Here is a 19,242-nt window from a genome sequence, read left to right as displayed (position 1 = left end):
TTATATTATAATGAACAACAAACTTCCATATGAAGCAACTATCAACATTAGGAATTACACTAGTTACATTAAGTGGGAGATTTTTATATCAATTGTTGATTTGTATCAATTTATAATTGTTAGAAATAAAGTATGAACAGAAGTGATAGTTTAAGTTGACACTTTTGATGGTATTGTGAAAAACAAAATAAAAATAAGAGGATAATAAATTGTTTAAGCAGTCCGATTTTCCTACGACTGCGAAGCTTAATTAACTGAATAAATCTACTATCTTTAAGATCAAATACAAAAAGTGATTCAAATTCCATCACTCTCCTATTATAGAAATCTCACTTTTTTTCGAATCAGTTGAGTGGCATGAAATTCAAGTCAAGTCAAATCGAGTGAATTATTCGAGTTAAATAAAAAAATTAAATATGTCAAATTAAAATCTTAGTACAATATTAATTAATTCTATATTAGAGCACATAAATTTAAAAACATATATATTTGATAACTTTTTAAAGCAAAATAACAAAAAAGAATGAGATACTTTAATATAATAAACTTAAATAATTAATTAACTTATTTAGGTCCTAAAATTATTATTTTAGAAAAAGTTAACTTTCTATATATACTCTTTAGAATTTTTAATTTTTTATAATTTTTAAAAATATAAATTTTAGAATTTTTATAAATATTTTGATTTTAAATTTATTTTGAATTTTGAAAATTATTTTGATTATTTTGTATTTTTGTTGAGAGAGAGACCAATTTGCTCATTTTTTAAATTGACAAAGACCAAAAGCATATTTACACTAATATGTTAATCGAATTATTTGAATTACAAAATTCAACTCGATTCAAACTCGAAACTCGAATTAATTATTTGAGTTAACTCAAAAAACTCAATTTGATTAACTTGAAATTTAAAAAAAAAATTAAATTTTTGAATCAAATCTAGTTTTACTCACCCATACTCACCATACTTCAACCCATACAAGTTTCTCAAATATATAGAAGTTTGAGCATTGCTAACATATTAGAGATCAATTATAATCCTAATCTCTATTAAAGAGCCGCTAAGACATTTAAATAAAATATACTAATAAAGACCAAAGTAAATTAGACTTTTGAGAGATATGTCTTCAATACTTCCGATTTGATCTCCATAAAGTAAGGAATTTAACTGCTTGATCCGATCCAAACTCCAAAGATTTGTTCTCTACAATATTAATCTTTAGATATTGGCCAACACATGTCCACAAAATCATTGAAGTTATTACTCAACTAATTTGGTTGAAAAGATTTTCAACTCCAAGGCTTGTTATGTTGCTTGTGGAAATGCTAGCTAAAGTGATCACTTTCATTGACATTTCGACAAACAAATAAAAAAATTTACCTCAATAATAAAACTTCTATCATGATTGATCAAGCTTTCTATATTTAGAGCGTGAATTCATCTTCAAGGTAACTTCTAATCTATTTTGATTTACCCAAATCTTATCAAATCAATTATCCTTAATATAAGGATACAAAAGATCATAAAATCAACTCATATTTTCATAGATAGCATATCTTAATATAATAAATTATCCTTAATATAATGATACAAAATATCATAAAGTCAACTCATATATTCATGAATTACTTTCTCAATACATAAAGATCATATAAGAATCCTTAAACAGTAATTTTGCTTGATTCAATATATTCTCTAATAATACAGATGAGATTGGCTACACAAAATCTTTAAAAAGATACAAACAAATCATCAAAATATTTTGGTCAAACATGCCAATAAATAAAACAAGTTATGCATTTGGCATAATGAAAGTGAAAGTGGCCATTTCCAATGGCACATAGACAATCACTTCAAAAACTTGCCTGATATTTGAGTTTAATTTTAATATTTTATTTGATAACTATACCAAATGGCCCAATGAGTGCCTGATATGTGTACTCTAGTAAAAAAATATAGATACTAAATCGAGACAAAAGAAAATTCATATATCGGATTGAACAATAAAATCAAATTCAATATCAAATTGAGACAAAAAAATTTCAAATATTCAAATACCAAATAATATATCAACTTTTTAAATTAAAAATTATTATTACTAATTTAATATTTTATAAATTATAAAAAACTTGAATAAAAAATTTCTACTTTAATAACATCTAAAGATGTAATAATATATCCTATATCTCTATTTAATCTACAAAGGGACAAACAATCATATCAATTGTGTTTCAGACAAAGTGGGGTGCCCACTGCTGAGTAACTAAGAATTTGAAATGTACAAATTTGTCCCTTAACTAATGTCCCTAAGCATGGAGTCCTAATAATTGGATGTTATGAATATGTGTTGTCCTATTGTTTTGATTTTGTATTATAATGGTTTCTACATATATTTATATTTATATTTAAGAAAGTATTTCATTTGTAGTAGTAAAAGAATTGTGGAAAAAATAGCTTTCTTTTCAATAAAAAACAGAAAAAATTCATAAAAAAAATTAAAAATAGGTTTAATAACTTTTATGATCCTTCCATTTAAAAAAAACTATTTTAATTTTCATTTAAATTTTCGTCTCTTTTACCCATTGAACTTATATTTAAGTCAAATTACCCTAAAATGGATGAATAAGTTAATATTTGTTAACTTTTTGACGTGGTATACATGTATATTGTTGCATAAATGACATGTCAAGATTTAATTAATTTTTAAAATATAAAAATATTTAAAAAAGTTTTTATAGTTTTATAAATTTTAATAAGTTTAATGATTTTTAATTTTTAAAAATAGTTTTTATAATTTTATTTGAATTTTTAAATTTTAAAAATTAATTAAATGTCGACATGTCATTAACATGGCAATCCACGTGTATGCAACGTCGTAAAAGTTAAAAACGTTAAATTTTCTATTCATTTTGAGATGATTTGATGAAAAATACAAGTTTAAGAACTAAAAGGTAAAAATTAAATGAAGGGCTAAAATGATATTTTTATAAAGTTGAAGGGCTAAATAAATCATTATGCCTTAAAAATAAATAAATATTATCCAGATTTATTGTGATATAGGGATGGATATATTTTTATTTTAGTTTGATTGAACTTTGTATTGATTTGCTTCTACTTATTATTATTCGTAGGCCTAATCATGCTCACAATCTTTTTACTCGTTTGTATATTTTGAAACTTAATCTCTTTATTTTTAATTTTAAGAATTTAAAATTTTATTTTTATTTAATAATTAAAATCTAATTGTTAACAAGTTAGGGTGTGTTCTCCATTGCTTTTGGGATGAACTTTTTCTAAAAAAAGTACTTTTCTCTTAAAAGTAATAAAGAACACATATCATTGAGACAACTTTTTTAACTTTTGGGATGAGCTTTTTTATAGATGAAAAACCAGTAAATTTTAGCTTTTTCAGCCAAAAATCACTTTTGGCTGTTATTTTACCTTTTAACCTTTCTTTTGACTTAAAATGTGTTTGATGCTATTATTTTGTATTCTCTTTCTTGGTTATTTAATATGAGTTTTACAAATGTGTTAAAAGCATTAATTAAAAATAAAAATATTTTTAAAATAATACAATTGTGTCAATATCTAATTACAAATATTTAATTATTATATTTAAATATTTAAATATAATTTATATATTCTAATTAAATTTAATAAATAATTAATATTAATTACTTAGAAATATTTAAAATTAATATTAAATATTAAAATATTAACAATAAGTTATAATAAATTATTTTTTATATTTTTACTAAAATATCATAATATTAACTAATTTGAACATTATTTAAATACATATTTGTTACTTTATAATATCATGTCTAAAATGGACATTTTACTTTTCAAAAGCACTTTTTGACAGCAATATCAAACACTTAAATTTTTTCAAAGCACTTCTCAAAATTACTTCTCAAAAGCTTTTTTCCACAACACTTTTCAAAAGCAATGAAAAACTGGGGTTTAGTGTAATTTTGCTAATTGGATTACGTGGCATTTTGTAAAAAAAAGGTTATTCACATTGCGACCTTAAAACATCGTGAAAGTTATGTAAGAAAAAAATTAAGTATTGTTGATATAAAAATGTTGTAAGAAAATCAGAGATGATCCACCTAATGAGCTAAGAGTTGCAAGTAGCTGAGTCTGAGGGATATGAGGTAATGGGAGCTCTCATGGAGCTTAGTTGAGAGTAAGGTAGGAGTAGACCTGTTCATAGATCGGGTCACTTGGTCCGAAGACCTGCCTAAAATGTGAGAGAATTTGAGTAAAAATATAGGCTCAAAAAATTGACTTGGATAAATAATAACGTCCATTTAAAAATGGGTCAGGCCTTGTGTAAGGCATTTTTAGCCCTGAGCCTAGCCCGAAATCACTAAAGGACAATTTTTTTTAATGCAATTTTCTTGTTACTTTCTCCCTATTTTGCTACCATTTTACTATTATGTTGCTACTATTTTGTTGTTATTGTTTAGATATTGTATAAATCTTATTTGTTATTATTTTAGAGGCATTTGTTAATTTTATTATTATTTTAGAGGCATTTGCTTGCTAAGTTGCATCTATCTTAGTGTTATTTAAGTATACATATTTTTTAAATTTTATTTTCAATTTGTTGGGAAATATTTATTTTAATATTTTAGTATTTTGATGTATTATATATATTTAAAATTATATAAAAATAATATAAAAATTAATATAGGTGGGCTGGACCGAGCTTTAGTATTTTTATCTAGGCCGGACTTAAGTAAAATTTTAAATCCATTTTTTAGGCTTAAATTTTTTATTAGGCTCAAGCCGGCCCATAAACACCTTTAGGTAGGAGTCCCTTTGTCCCATCCTCAAGGTGGGTATAAAAAGGGTTGTGGGAGCCGTGTAATGATATCATATTATGTGTGGGATGTGTAGCGACGTAAAAATCTTTAGCTTGGTCGCTAATTGTGGCGATTTATTGAAAATTTGAAAATAGAATTTTGGTTTTATGAAAAAAGGGGGAGTCGCCACCGATCTTTTTTCTAGGTGCGATCGGACACCTAATAAATCATCTTTTGATAAGAAAATTCATTTTCTTCTAACAAAAAGAAGGCCAAATTTAGGTCTACGTCAAAATCCAGAGAAGAAGTAGGGTTCGGGAGTCTGTTACGCGCGAGGAAGGTATTAGCACCCTCGCGACGCTCAAAATTGGTATCTTGTAAAACACGTGTTATCTTGATTTTCAAAAATGCGAGTTAAATGTAAAATTTAGTCGTGATCCGATTGAAAAGACGGGAAATTTTAGTTTTTTTTTTCAGTTTTCGAAAAAGACATACCGTTTTAACACGAGTCAATTGATGTTCACCCAACATAGCGATGAAATTTGATAACTTAATGTTAAATCGGTACGATACCTTGATTATTGAAATTAATTAGAAAACAATAATATGATTTTCGAGGTAATGCAAAGCAAAACTGATATGGAATAAAAATAAATAAACGAAAGAGCTAGAAATATATTGAAGCAAATAATCAATGTGACAATAATGATAAAGATGTATGCCATATTAAACGTAATACTAGAATTAAACATGAAGGGAAACAATGAATATATATACATAGTAATGACATTAAGAATATGTACGTAAAATAAGATGAAAAAGGTTTACATAATCATACTAATACGGGTACATAATACATACATATATATATATATATATATATATATATATATATATATAACATATTTAAAATGAACATATGCAATATACATATATAATGACATATACTAATAATAATAGTAACAATAGTAACAATAAAAAGATACATGTACACCAAATAACATATAATAATATTGAGATCATAAGTGACAATATGGAAAATAATAAGTTTATTAATGAGTGTAATAACATATGAAACTATAAAAATATATTTACACGCATATTGAAATATATGTACTAATAATAAATATAATAGGAATAAAATAAATGTAATAATAATATATACATGGGAATAGTATATCAAATATAGCTAAGAATATTAAAAATATATACATAAGATGACATACAATTCAAACAACAATATTGAAAAATATATATATACATAGCATAGAATAAAAATATATATATGTAGCACAAGTTAAAAGAATACATATAATATACATATATTTCAAAGAAGATAATAATAATAATAATAAAAGAACAACTATTAATATGTTGCATAAAGTATATATATAAATATATATAATAATGGTGTTAGGAATATATTATAATAGTATAAAGATACATAACTAATAGTATTAATGCGTGCTCATAATAATATATATAAAAGTATGGTATTAAAAGCGGATGTAACGTATATAAAAGATATATGTAATATGATACATAAGTATATTAAATTCACATACATAGACATAATATAAAAATATTAAAATAAAGTAGAAAGTGATACTATGTACAAATATATATGTATACGTATAATAAAATATACACTAATATTATATAACAGTAATACTAAAAATGATGATGTAATATAAAAAAACATAGAATATAATAATAATATTAAAATAAAGTAATTAAGATAATACTATATATATACGTACATATATAATAAAACCTATACTAATATTACATATAATAATAATACTAAAATAGTAATAACTAATAATAATATATTAAAAATAATTATTTGTTAGTAACTAGGATATTAATAATAACAATAATAGTAGAAATAATAGTATTAATAATATTAGGAATAATAATAACAATATTAAAAGAAACGAAAATAAAATAAATAAATAAATAAAATGAAAAGGGACGAAAATCGAATTAGAGTCAAAGTTTTGGGCGAATTTTAAAAGAAAGAAAAGAGGAAAGGACTTATTAGAACACGCGAGAAAAGTGAAGGGACCAAAACGGCAATATTTCCCTGTTATTAAAACGCAGCGTATGCACGGGGACTAAATTGAAAACAATGAAAAATTCTAGGGCCAAATTAAAAATAACGAAAAACTTGATTGTAAAATCCCAGAAAAGTGGAAGGGCCAAATGCGAAAATTGCCCTTCCGCTCAAAAACACTCGGATCCTGGCTTGGAGCGGGTCGGGTCGACCCAACCCGGGTCAAAATGACGTCGTTTTTTGTTTAAAGGGGGGGACCAAAACGCACCGTTTTGGTCCCCTATAAAAGATAAAAAATTTTGAAAAAAAATCATTTGGAATGGGAGAAAGAAAAAAAAAGAGAGAAAGAAGAGAGAAGGGAGGGGGAGGGGATTCCCGGCCAGGGGGCCGGTCACCGACCGATCGTCGGCCGCTATCCGTCGCCGGCACCGGCCACAGTACATGGTTGTCGGAAAGGTAAAAATTTTAATTTTTTTGGTATTTTTATTATATTTTCTTTTATATGTTTTTTTAGTATAGATAGGAGAGAAAATAGATTTAAAACGAAACTAAAATAAGAGGAAAAAAAGAAATCACCTTAGATTTTAGCTTTCGATTTTTGTTATTTCTGTCTTCCGATTTGGTATTATCTATGTTTTGATATCACTGGAATTTATTGTGTGAGATGGCCGAATCTGTTGTTTTCATTTATCAAAAATTCATCCCCCCCATTTTACAACTTTTGATTCGGGTTTTATACCCTTTCTCATCTAATTTCCTATTGTTTCTGTCTTGTCTCTTTACAGGGGATGGGCACGATGGAGGTGACAGAGGCATGGGGTGCAGAGGGCAGGTGGCAGGTGCTGCAGGGTTGGTGGCGCAAGTGGGGGTAGGTTCGATTGAACTTAAGGGACTAGGGTTTGGTGGGTTTTGGGCTGTTAGTTGATGGGTTTGGGCTTCTGTTGGGTTAGATTTTAGGGTAGTATTGGGCTTGGGGTATTTGGGTTTTGTAATGGGTTTTGGGTAAGGGTTATTGTTTGGGTTTGTGGGTTTAGGTTGTAAGGTATTTGAGTTTATGTAATGTATTTGGGCCCGAGTCATTTTAAAAACGGCCCAAAATTGGCCTATAACAGGATGGTTATAAGGTAAAGATGTTTTGATATGAGTAAATATTTATGTATAGGATAAACTACATAGTTAGTCACACGATTTTAGTAAATTTTTAGTTTGGTTACCGAAATAAAATTTAGCACTATCTTTAGATGGTTTTTTTTTTTACCCAACTTTAGCAATGTTTCGTTTTGGTCATTCACCATTAATATGGCTAACGGCAATATACACTCATTTTAGTCACCAAAATTTTTCATTTTGGTTGCTCTTTTTTTTAGAATTATTATTTTTTCAAATGAAGGGAAAATTTTCAATTTTTACAAGGAATTGAGTTATTCATAAAGCAATTGTAATTCTCTATAAAAACCGAGATATTTTCATTTTTTATTGGAAAAGAAAACTAAGATTCATTTTAAAAAAGGGAAAAAAATGGTTTTCCCTTTTTCTTTTACTTGAAAGTAAAATTAATTTTAAAAAGAAAAATGAATGACCAAAATAAAAACGTACTAACGTTGGGTGAATAAAACAAGGAAAACTCTCTAATGGCAATTCTATATTTGAGAATTTTTTCTTTTCAGTGACCAAAATAAAAACTTAAGAAAATTGATTAACTAACTTTGTAATTTACCCTTCTACAGATACAGTACTCTTTTCGCATTATTTTTCCCCGAAAATATAAATTCTTAGACTAATTAATTAAATATAATTTATATTAAATAAAAATTAGGAAAATTGATGCACAAAATGAGGCTATAATAATAGTTGATAGATATAAAAAAATCAAATAAAAACAATTATCTAAATGGAAAATGAAAAATGGGTCGACTCATTTCAAAAATTTATTAATTAATGAAAAATAGGTCGTTCCAATTCAAACAAACATAAATAATAAAGTAAACATAAAAAAAAATTAAACTATTAATTTCGACATCCTAACCTTATCCTCCATAAGAAAAAAGCAATCCCAAGTGCTTACAATGCATCTTGGGAGGCATCAATTTGAGTGTTGATGCTCTTATCTTGAATCACCTCTTTATGTTCCTTCCCTGCAAATTCCGAGGCATTTATTTGGTGGTTGTTGTTGATGATGATCTTATTTTGCATTTCTTTTGGTATTTCCTCTTCAGTTGTTGCACTTTCCAAGGCATTAATTTGGTTGTTGTTGTCGTCGTCAATGATGTTATTTTGCATCTCATTTGGTGTGTCGACCTTCCTTGTTTCTTGTTCATCATGTTCTTCCCCTTTGCTAATGCTATCTTTGTTATCAAAGACAATATTTGCTATCCATTTGCGCAATTGCTCTGTGGATTCCTCATCTGTGGGAAGAGATGAATCAAATAAGGTTTAATATAATATTTGGTAAATGAACTTGACATTTTTTTTTTAATTTGGTATCTAAACTTGACATTTTTCCTAATTTGGTGCCTAAACTTTTTTGGGTCTAATTTGATAATTGAACTTGGTATTTTTTTTCCTAATTTGGTACCTAAACTTTGTTGGGTCCAATTTGATACTTGAACTTGCTATTTTTTTTTTCTAATTTGGTACCTAAGCTTTTTTTAGGTCAAATTTGGTACCTAAATTTATTAAATGTTATATAAATTATACAAAACAATAATGGTGTTAACCTTTTTTTAGTTATGCTACAAAAATATTGCCAGTACTAGAGGAAATTCAAATTAAAAAGATAAGTATTGAGTTATGATTAACGAATTAACATTAAATAAGAAAAAAAGAGGTTTAAAACTAGAATTAAAAGAAATTAATTTTTAATTAATAAAAATAAATAAAAAACTAAAAGTAGTTAAACATATAAAATACAAAAGAAATACCACATTATCTGTCACATGTTGGTTATACATTGATTATTTTATTATCTCATGAAAATAACATTGCTAGTATATTGGAGTAATTTGTAAAACGTTTGACCAGTTCAAGTACCAAATTAGAAAAAAAGTCAAGTTTAGGTATCAAATTAGACCCCAAAAATATTAAGTACCAACTTAAGAAAAGTGTCAGTTTAGGTATCAAATTAAAAAAATATCAAATATTTTTAGATTAATTTTATTTAAAAATATTTTTTAATAATGCAATAAACTAAATGAACTAAAAAGACGTTAAAATAAAAGTTTTCTAATACATTAAAAATATTTATATTAAAAATACTACTATACATATAATAGATGTTTTATTATATTAAAACACAAATAAATATAATAAATATTTTATTGTATTAAGAATAATTTTAAATTTTTATATTTTGAGTTGGATTATTTAGTTGGGTAAGTGGTTTTTTTTTAGGTTTAATAGGTTTAATTGTTATTAGGTTAGTAATATTATAATTAAGATAATTATTTTTATAACATAGTATATTCAAGCCAGACCGGACTCGAACAAAAGACCTTGCTCAAGGCCTGACTTATATAGAAATTGGGCCTTAAATTTTACCCAAACCCATTTTTTGAGCATCATATTTTGTCTAAACACTCCTATTTTTCAAATTGTCCTGGATAGATGACCCGACCCATGAGCAAGCTAAAATTCTATTGACAATGAAAATTAAAAAATCAAGTTAAATATGGATGAGTTTAGAAATGGGTTTTTTTAATAAAAAATACTAAAAAATTAATTAAATACGAAAATGGGATGTTAGCTACGGTGTTTCTTGGTGCAATCGGTGTGTCAAGTGGCACCATCCCACTTTTTGCCCAATCATGCAACTATCATGACGTTTTTAAAAGAAAACAATTCTTTTTTGTGTCGCCACTATGTTAAGCGGTACCGATATGTATATTTAAAAACACTCGTATTTTCATGGCTATACACATTGAAAAAACAAAAAAAAATATTTTTTATTGGTGTCGCCTAAAAAAAAAGAAAATGTGCCTTGGTACAACCAAGGCATGGCCGATTGGTCACATCGGCAACAAGCGTCAGGCTGGTGCTGCCTGACTGTCAGGAATTTCTTTTTTAAATTTTGAGCAATGTCATCGATGTGTCAAGCGGTATCAAAAATAATATTTTTCTTTTTATTTTTTCAACGTGTATACCCATGAAAATATGAATATTTTTAAAAATATATACCAGTACCGACACAAAAAAACTAATTTTTAAAAAAATGTTTTGATTGCTGCATGATTGGGCAAAAGTGGGTGGTGCCTTCTGATACACCGGTGGCACCAAGAAATACTATAACAAACACCTCATTTTCGTACTTAATCAGTTCCGGCCTCATTTTTATATATGATTAATTTTTTAGTATTATTTTATAAAAAAAAAAACCCTTTAGAAATAGGAATCCAACACAGCGTATGAAAAGGCAAAACAGAAGCGGCATTAAGGTACCTACCCAAACGTGGGACAGTATGACCTTGGGGGTGCCTGATGATAAGAGGATCATGGAAAGCAGTAGCCAAATCCTCTGAAGGCAACTTTAACCAATCCTTAGCTCCGATGAAGTGAACTGATTTCACATTGATTTTGTCTTTGTAAGCCACCTCGCATATGCTTGGCTCTCTGAATTTTGATCCTGATATTGATACAAACATTTTGAAAGGTGGATGCTCCTTTAACACCTTCCCCTGTTTTTGCCACAGAGATCATCATCATCATTTAAAAGGCTTAGAGTAGGCTTAGTTTTGGCTTTTGATCCATGTTTCTGGAACTAAAAACTTATATTACCTGAGCCTTGTAGCCCAATAGAAGAGCACCAAGAGTTGCACCTTGGGAAAAGCCGAGCAATCCATGAAAAGGGCCATTGTGGGTGATGTATTGACACAAGTGAGAGATGCATTCCTCAAGGTTTGTGTACTCTGTGAATTCCTTGTTGAATTGGAACCATTCAAAGTATGGAGGAGGGAATATGCCTTCTATGTCTGACTTTCCTCCGGCACTAAATAACCCGTCAGGAAAATCCTGAATTTACAAAATACAAAACAAATATATATATATATATATATATATATATTCGAACAATTACAAATTAGAATCAAATCAAGACAAAGCACAAATTAATTATGCACTAAAACCTATAATGGTAATTGCATATGATGAGATGTAAATTTGGATATTCAAAAACTTAAAAACTCAAAGTAACTTTGCAAACAATGTCAAGATTTCATTCGCAACTCTTATTAATAATTTTGAACATTAATATATAGGCATAATATGAATTCAAACATTATCTTACATGATTCAATTATCATACATACATACATACATACCATTTGAAAGTGATGAAGAAAAAGAGAAGGATCCCATTTGCTGATTTGCTTCTGCAGGAACTTCCCACTGGTTCTAAACCCATGAAGGCATAGTATCTTCATATTTTGGTTTTGGCCTTCCATTTTTCTTTCTTCAATGTCTAAATTGGTCTTTCATTTTATGGTACTAGTAATTGCTCCTTAACTATGGCCACCTACCACCTTTCCCTGGTTAGGTACAGCTTGCACTGCCTTGGTTGGTGCTGCATGTGATTTACTATAAAGTCTCTTATGCACCTTCTCTTCATCAAGCTGGTAGCTAGCAAAAGGCTTTTTTCCCTTTTCAACTTAATTTTCATAGCTCGAAAATGTATTTATTGATGTGACATAAGGTTTGATTATTGCATACGCAATTAATTTTATTTTTTAATATAAAAATAATTCGATTTATTTTTAAAATATGTATAATTGAATTAAAACTAATATTTCATATGTATACACCAAATCGAAATTCAATCCTTATATTAGATATTGAATCAAAATTCATGTGTAATTTTATGATTTTTTTTAGGTAGTAAATTTACGCTGGACATTCTTCTTTTCTTTTCTGGAACTCATACCCTTTTTCATCTTCTTTGCTTGTTCTTCAGTTATCTCCAGCCACTGTCAATGTTCATTTTTCGTCATCCATATCTTGATCATGTCGAGATCGTGTCCCCTTTCTTTTTAAATTTTTTTTGGCGTGTCCCATAGATACTTAAGGTCTGTCAGAGATTGGGGGAGAAGCCGAAAATTTTGTAGGGAGGAGCCAAAATTATATTGTAATTTTTACGATAATAAAAATGTAATTTTATTATTTTAATAATTTATATTTTTATAATTTTTAAAAAATTAAATTAAAATTTTATCATTTTTAGGGAGACAAAGTACAATTTTATCTTTATTAATTTAAAATTTTAAAGAATTTAAATGAAAAAAAAATTAATTTTAGGGGATTCAAGGCCCTACCAATCCCTAGCTATACACTAGTTAGAAGAGTGTCCAACACCGAAATGAGGGGAATACCGCGGTGGCCGTGCTTCCTAGTTTGGCATATATTCATTGATGGAAACATTATAAGATTGAATTGTTTCAATTGGATTTTGTACAAGTGTACTTCGCATGGAAGAGTTGTGCTCGCAGAAGCTAGTGTTACAGGTTGAAGTTTTCTTGTTTATCTTAAATTGAGCATTAGATGTAGGTGTCTTTTTTGCTTGTCACAAAGGTGAATAAATGAAATTCTACTGTTTTTAAACCCAAATAATATAATTATTTATTTAAATAATATATAATTTTTTACCGAAATAATATAGATTCTATTTAAGATTTTAAATCTTCAGTTCAAATATCGATTTGGGATGAAAACAAGATCAATTATCGTATTCTGACCGTGAATAAAAAAATTAGCACATTAAAAACCCAAACCGTACACTGACCTGACAATTTGGGAACCTAATACTCAGCCATCAGTCAACAATGACGATAATAACGGTTATGCAATACGAACCCCCACTCATCCCATTAAATCCCACTCTCATACACCACCTATATAACCCCTAAACCCCCCTTCCCCACCTCACATCCCTACCCCAATTCCCCCACTTCCAAACAAGAGGCAAAAGAAAAGAAAAACCCTCTAACCCTAAGTACATTAACAATATATGCAAATTTTGGAAGATAATGGGAAAATAGGCTATTTTTTCTGATATTTAGGGAATAAGCCGATTTTAGAGAGAGAAACAGAAAATGCATCTTGCAAGAAACATTCCGCTTTCTGCTGATGTGTCTAAAAACGCATTCTACAAAATTCGTTTTCTTTAATAATTTAATACATTAGGTTATTTAATTAGATGGTTAAATGTTAGTGGTTTTGTTATTGAGTATTAAACCTAATTTCTCTCTCTACTCACATTTGTGTATTAGAACTAATTTTAGTTTTATAATATTAGAATTTACTGTATCCACGATGTAGATGAAAAAACAATAATAGAATTCTAGCATATTTAACAATGTCGACTTGAAACCCATAAACCCGTGACAATGTCGACTTCATGCTACAACGCCTCACACTCCTCCTTGGTGTATGGGTTTGTAATTTCTGAGGACACGCACATGGCCATAAACGATGTTTGTGGATGTTTGCTTGGAGCTATTCCTTCGCCCGTAAAATTGTATGGAAAGTTCATCTTATATACATGACTGGATGAATTTCTTAAAGTATTACGGGAGGAGGCGTTGAATCTAAACGTTCAAAATGCCATAGCTCATTGGATCCAATGAAAATGGAAAATATGCATAAATTCAACAAGCGAAATAGAGGGGGGTTGACTGAAGATGGTTCCATCAGGACTGGATTCAAAGTTGGGATAATTGGAATTTGTTGGTGGTGAATGGGTTTGATAGCCAAGGCAACTTCAAAGCCTCAGTTGAATATATGAACCAGTTCACTGAAAACGGAAAACCGTTTTTATTGAATGAAGCAGTTATCCCATTCCGGTCGGGGCATGGTCATCTAAGGCGGGTTGTGCGGCCATCTTCAGCTTCGCAGCCCCAACAGTCAACAAATGCACTTAATGTAGACGATTATTCGATGTCATTCGCCCAACCTTAGCAGACCCAACATTGGAGTCAACAATCATAGGTGAGCAATTACCACCCGAAGATGTCAGACTCCAGATTTCCAGGTCAGTTTGAGGGGGGTTCTAGTAATCCGGTGCAACCACAGATGGAGTAACCACCAACGCTTGGGACACAGATAAGAGGGCTTGATGATCCTCGTACGTGGTTTGGGTTGGATGCAAGTTTGGCACATGATCCAGCAGTACATTTGCCAACGGCGTATACTATGGCGTTGCAACCTGATATATCTTAGATACATTTCATGCACGTGTTTATGGAGTCATTGTTTGGTCTTGACTACAACCTCTCTCCAACTCAGCCGTTAAGAGTAGCAGTTGCCAGTTTATGCACGGCCATCTACTACTGGATCATTCAGTCGAGTTTCTAGTTTTCTTATCAATTGACAACCGGGTTGCTCGCGGAGATTGATAAGAATATTTACCACCATATACACTCTTAATGCTGATTTCCATATGCAACAGAAAACAGTATTTGACTTATGTGCTAATAACAACATTCATTGTATTGAGTCATTCAAAGTCTAGACAACAAAAATTTTCTATTTTCCAAAAAGAAAAAAGAAGATTCAAGAAGCCAATCTCGGTAACTTTTTGTTATTCTTCATTTACCATCTTCGGTATTTAAGAACGCCGGCGCCTTCTTTGAGCATTCGGGGGTAATTTCTCAGATGGACCACAGGGGAGCTTCTGCCCAGTCTCCTGTTCGATTCTGCTTTTGAGCTCTCTTAGTATCCGAATTTGCCCCAGCTTTTCCGGAGACAATTTATCCCAGTAAATGCCTGCAAAGAGAAGAATGGTTACATCCTAATCCTATTCCTATGACTGATGGTCATGGATGACTTGTGCATCAAGAAAGGTATTCTTCTTAAATTCAAGTTGGCAAAGCAGTAGAAGAAGCAAAATTACATTGATTAATGTAGTAATGGAATATAAGATGTATTTATCATAAGTGAATATCCAACCATAGAGGACCGTTCCATTTTTGTACTTGCAGTAACCAATGACTTTCAGGCCAAAAATGTAAGCTAGAGGATGTTAAATTTATCCCCCGGGAAATAAATAATGGGGGTCGTAAAGACCTGAAATAAAAAATTAAAACAAGAGAGTTTTCACCAACCTTGAGGCTTTGGGATTGTTCTGTTGGTGAAAATAACTTGAGTAGGAGTACAAATGATGTCAACAGGGACATCATGGACCAACAGTTTCTCAACTGGAATATCATCTACGATCTGACAGTCATGCACTGTAACAAAAGACAGAATCCAATAAATGAGGTCGGAAAATTGTTAGACAACATCTAACAAATATATTAATGATGAAAACAGTTTCAAGAACAGAGGAATTATGGCTGATAACCACACTGCATTCTTCATTTTTCTGCTGTAGCAGTTGGACAAAATCCCCATGACAAGGAGCTTTACTACTTTATACTAACCAAAGCTACATTTCACAAATTATAACAGATATCGTCACCATTCAGTGTGTCTAGAAAATCCCATAATCTAAAAGTTAGTCTATAATAATTTATGGTGAAGTGATAGAAGCAAAAGTCAGAAAAACGCTAAACACTTATGCTTCGTTTGGATACTAGTGTAACAACACGAGGAAAAAGCTTATTTAATACACACATGTTAATATAGTTAGACATAAAATAAAGAATAATTAGTATAAATTTAAACTTGAAATCGGAAGGTCGAGTAAAATTCTTATAAACAATATGGCCTCTTCAAAATAAGTGAAAACTTCTCCTTCTCTTTGCTAAAGTAACTCATAACAGTGGCAAAATATTACCAATTGAAATTAGTTTATTGCTAACTTATGTACTAAAACTTTCAATAAATTTTGAGTGCCAAAGGGTAGAAAATATTTCTAAACGTTCAAATTATTATTATGTGGTTTGAGAATGTAAAGACCCACGACAAAAATAGAGATATTTGAGGTGTGGTCTAAAACATTTGCAATAGACTCCTGACTTGCTGTTGCAAGTTCAACTTTTTACATTTTTGTATAAACCATAGCCAGTTTAAATGGAAAGGTATCTTTGTTAAAATTTCATCTTTAGTGAAAGATAGGTGACTGTCGTACCTGAGGTAACCACCAGAGTTGAATCATCAATGGCACCCATATACCGCAGCATGCCATATTCGAGTTCAGCAAATCCCTGTCGCCAAGTCCCAAATTTCTCTTAAAATAAGAAAAAATCATATGGCTTCTGAAAATCAAACATCTCAAACTCAGTACACCATACAACAAAAAATCATATGGCTTCTGAAAATCAAACATCTCAAACTCAGTATACCACACAACAAAACCAGAAATATCAATTCTAGACTGAAAATGTTTCCACCTATTTATACACTAAAAGATTAGACCGAATTTCCAACACACAGGCACACACACACACGGAGAAAGGTTCCTTTGATCTTCTGAGTTTCTTAGTTAGTAAATTGTAGAGTTCAATTAGTTATAGCAGTTTGTACAGAAATACACTAAAGAAGTCCTCTTAGTAAGTTAATGGAGATAAGTTTTCGGTCATACAATGGTACCGTGCCAATGAAATGTCGAAAAACAAGATAACAGGAAAATGTTGGTCAATGTGTTCAACTTGTGGATAAATAAATTGCATTATAAGCAGCCAAGAAAATAAGCAACACATGTCAGTTTCTGCAAGTCATTAGTGCTCAAAAGTTAAAACTGATCGGAATGGTTCATTTATCCACTGATTACTGACTATCAGATGAGATAACAAGAGGACAATATGGGCTGAAATTAGTAATTTGTACTCTTCAATGAGGTTGAAGACAAAATTATATGTTCTAGACCTGATTTTCCACCATCATCAACCATAGAATTACAGGATGACCAAAAAGTAATGCAGCAAGATAGAATGAATCCTTACCTCTCCCTTGCCGAGTCGAGCCCCAGTCGTTGGATCTACAGCAACTGAACCAATGACAATTACATCAACCTTGATCTTTTCATCCAATCCAATTGGCCTTCCATACTTTGCAACCCCTACAGAAGTGCATGCCTCGTTGATGGTACTAGGAGTCAACATAGAGGACTCAAGTATTGAAAAGAAACCGGTTCTCAAGCGAGGTTGCGGAGTAAGCAACTTCTTGCCATCTGTACATATAAAGAGTTCATATATTACACCAAAAGTATAGCTACTCCGGTACCAGAACAGATGTGTTATAAACGTCATTAAGAGAACAAGGATTGATTTCAAATTATTAAAATCCAAGAATATACACCCAAATAAAACTCTCTTGTATGATATCCTCAACAGTTACCTAGCAAATCAATGAAAAACATCACCACACCAGTTAGGCAAAATCACTACCACACACACCACTAACACGCAATTCTTGTGGCTCGATCTCACAACGGGGGTATGGGTGAATCCCCTTGGCCAATGGGCCAAATACCGGGGTTCAATAACAGTTCCCGTTACTGCAACTGTTAGAAGCATTTCATAGATCAACTGAAGACAAAAAAAATATGATTTATATTTACAAATATCAAAAGCACATTCTTAAAGCTACAGAATTTGCAGGATAATAACAAAATGAGGCATATTAGAATTCAGAATTACATGGAAAGACAGCCTGATCAAAATGAAAGTCTTTAAAAAATTTGAAGGGAACGCATTCATACAATCGGTATAGGCATCATAAACCAAACTGATTAATTGAATAAAACTAACCAGAAAGAGTGAGAAACCTGACTTGCTTTTGTGGCGAATCCGGGTTTACCTTCACACAGTTAGCCATCACAAATGCTTCCAGCTCACTCAACTGCGCAACAACAACAAAAATAAAGGGTTTTCTTCTTTCTTTCCTTTTTTTTCTTCTCGAAACCCAGAAAACTCAATAGATTAAAAGGTTAATGACTTTTATACTTTTTTGGCAGCAGATGAGGCGCCGACGAAGTTTGGGATCCGATGATGAACGGGTCTTGGGTTCTGTGCAATATTCTGCGCCTCCATTAAATCCCAAATCCTTTTACGAATGACCCATTTCCAAGCTTTGGGATCAGCTTCGGCTTCTGCAGTCGTTTCCGTCATTGTTTTGGAAATCTGGGCCATTGATTCTCGAGCCTTTGCGTCCAGTCTCAACCTCTCAGCTTCAAATGCTGATTCGTCGAACTCCTTAGCATCAGAATTAGAATTTTTCCTGCTTTGGAGCCTGAAATTGAATGACGTGAAATGACGGCTAAGTTTTTGATTGGCAAAAAGGTAGCATTTGTGATTGTAGGTAAATGGACTTGATAATCGGATCATATACGAGTCCATGGAATGGAATTTCGGGTAATAATGAAGCAATTCAGGTGCATGCATGTGTAATTTTTTACTTGAAGTGATGAAGGTAGGATTGAACGGCTCAGATTCGATCTGATTAATCAA

General features: G+C 30.4%; 2 protein-coding genes across 2 annotated transcripts; both read right to left on the bottom strand.

Annotated features, from left to right (window-relative positions):
• Positions 1 to 8,786: 8,786 nt before the first annotated feature.
• On the bottom strand, positions 8,787 to 12,471 carry LOC108462719 (family of serine hydrolases 3-like). Its single transcript, XM_017762634.2, has 4 exons — positions 12,181 to 12,471; positions 11,639 to 11,872; positions 11,307 to 11,538; positions 8,787 to 9,273 (listed from the first exon to the last, which is right to left on the bottom strand). The coding sequence occupies exons 1-4, from the start codon at positions 12,301 to 12,303 to the stop codon at positions 8,930 to 8,932; spliced, it is 933 nt and encodes a 310-aa protein (XP_017618123.1). The 5' UTR covers positions 12,304 to 12,471; the 3' UTR covers positions 8,787 to 8,929.
• Positions 12,472 to 15,314: 2,843 nt separating this feature from the next.
• LOC108464351 (5-formyltetrahydrofolate cyclo-ligase-like protein COG0212) lies at positions 15,315 to 19,213 on the bottom strand. Its single transcript, XM_017764620.2, has 6 exons — positions 18,739 to 19,213; positions 18,544 to 18,634; positions 17,737 to 17,963; positions 16,923 to 16,998; positions 15,955 to 16,080; positions 15,315 to 15,616 (listed from the first exon to the last, which is right to left on the bottom strand). The coding sequence occupies exons 1-6, from the start codon at positions 19,174 to 19,176 to the stop codon at positions 15,459 to 15,461; spliced, it is 1,116 nt and encodes a 371-aa protein (XP_017620109.2). The 5' UTR covers positions 19,177 to 19,213; the 3' UTR covers positions 15,315 to 15,458.
• Between the last annotated feature and the right edge of the window lie 29 nt (positions 19,214 to 19,242).

The sequence above is a fragment of the Gossypium arboreum genome, chromosome 2, assembly GCF_025698485.1.
Source record: "Gossypium arboreum isolate Shixiya-1 chromosome 2, ASM2569848v2, whole genome shotgun sequence".
Lineage (NCBI taxonomy): Eukaryota > Viridiplantae > Streptophyta > Magnoliopsida > Malvales > Malvaceae > Gossypium > Gossypium arboreum.
Note: the sequence above shows the minus strand (reverse complement) of the source record. Positions and strands in the feature narration are given on the sequence as shown.

Bases quoted from the DNA above. Each gene is read 5' to 3' on its own strand.
- LOC108462719 (XM_017762634.2), bottom strand. From the start codon at position 12,303: ATGGAAGGCCAAAACCAAAATATGAAGATACTATGCCTTCATGGGTTT. The intron at 11,873-12,180 runs GTATGTATGTAT...TTGTAAATTCAG, and splicing joins TTCTTCATCACTTTCAAATG to GATTTTCCTGACGGGTTATT. The intron at 9,274-11,306 runs GTAGGTACCTTA...CTCTTCCCACAG, and splicing joins TCATACTGTCCCACGTTTGG to ATGAGGAATCCACAGAGCAA.
- LOC108464351 (XM_017764620.2), bottom strand. From the start codon at position 19,176: ATGCATGCACCTGAATTGCTTCATTATTACCCGAAATTCCATTCCATG. The intron at 17,964-18,543 runs GTTAGTTTTATT...TTATATGTACAG, and splicing joins CAGGTTTCTCACTCTTTCTG to ATGGCAAGAAGTTGCTTACT. The intron at 16,999-17,736 runs GTAAGGATTCAT...ACTTGGCGACAG, and splicing joins CTCGACTCGGCAAGGGAGAG to GGATTTGCTGAACTCGAATA.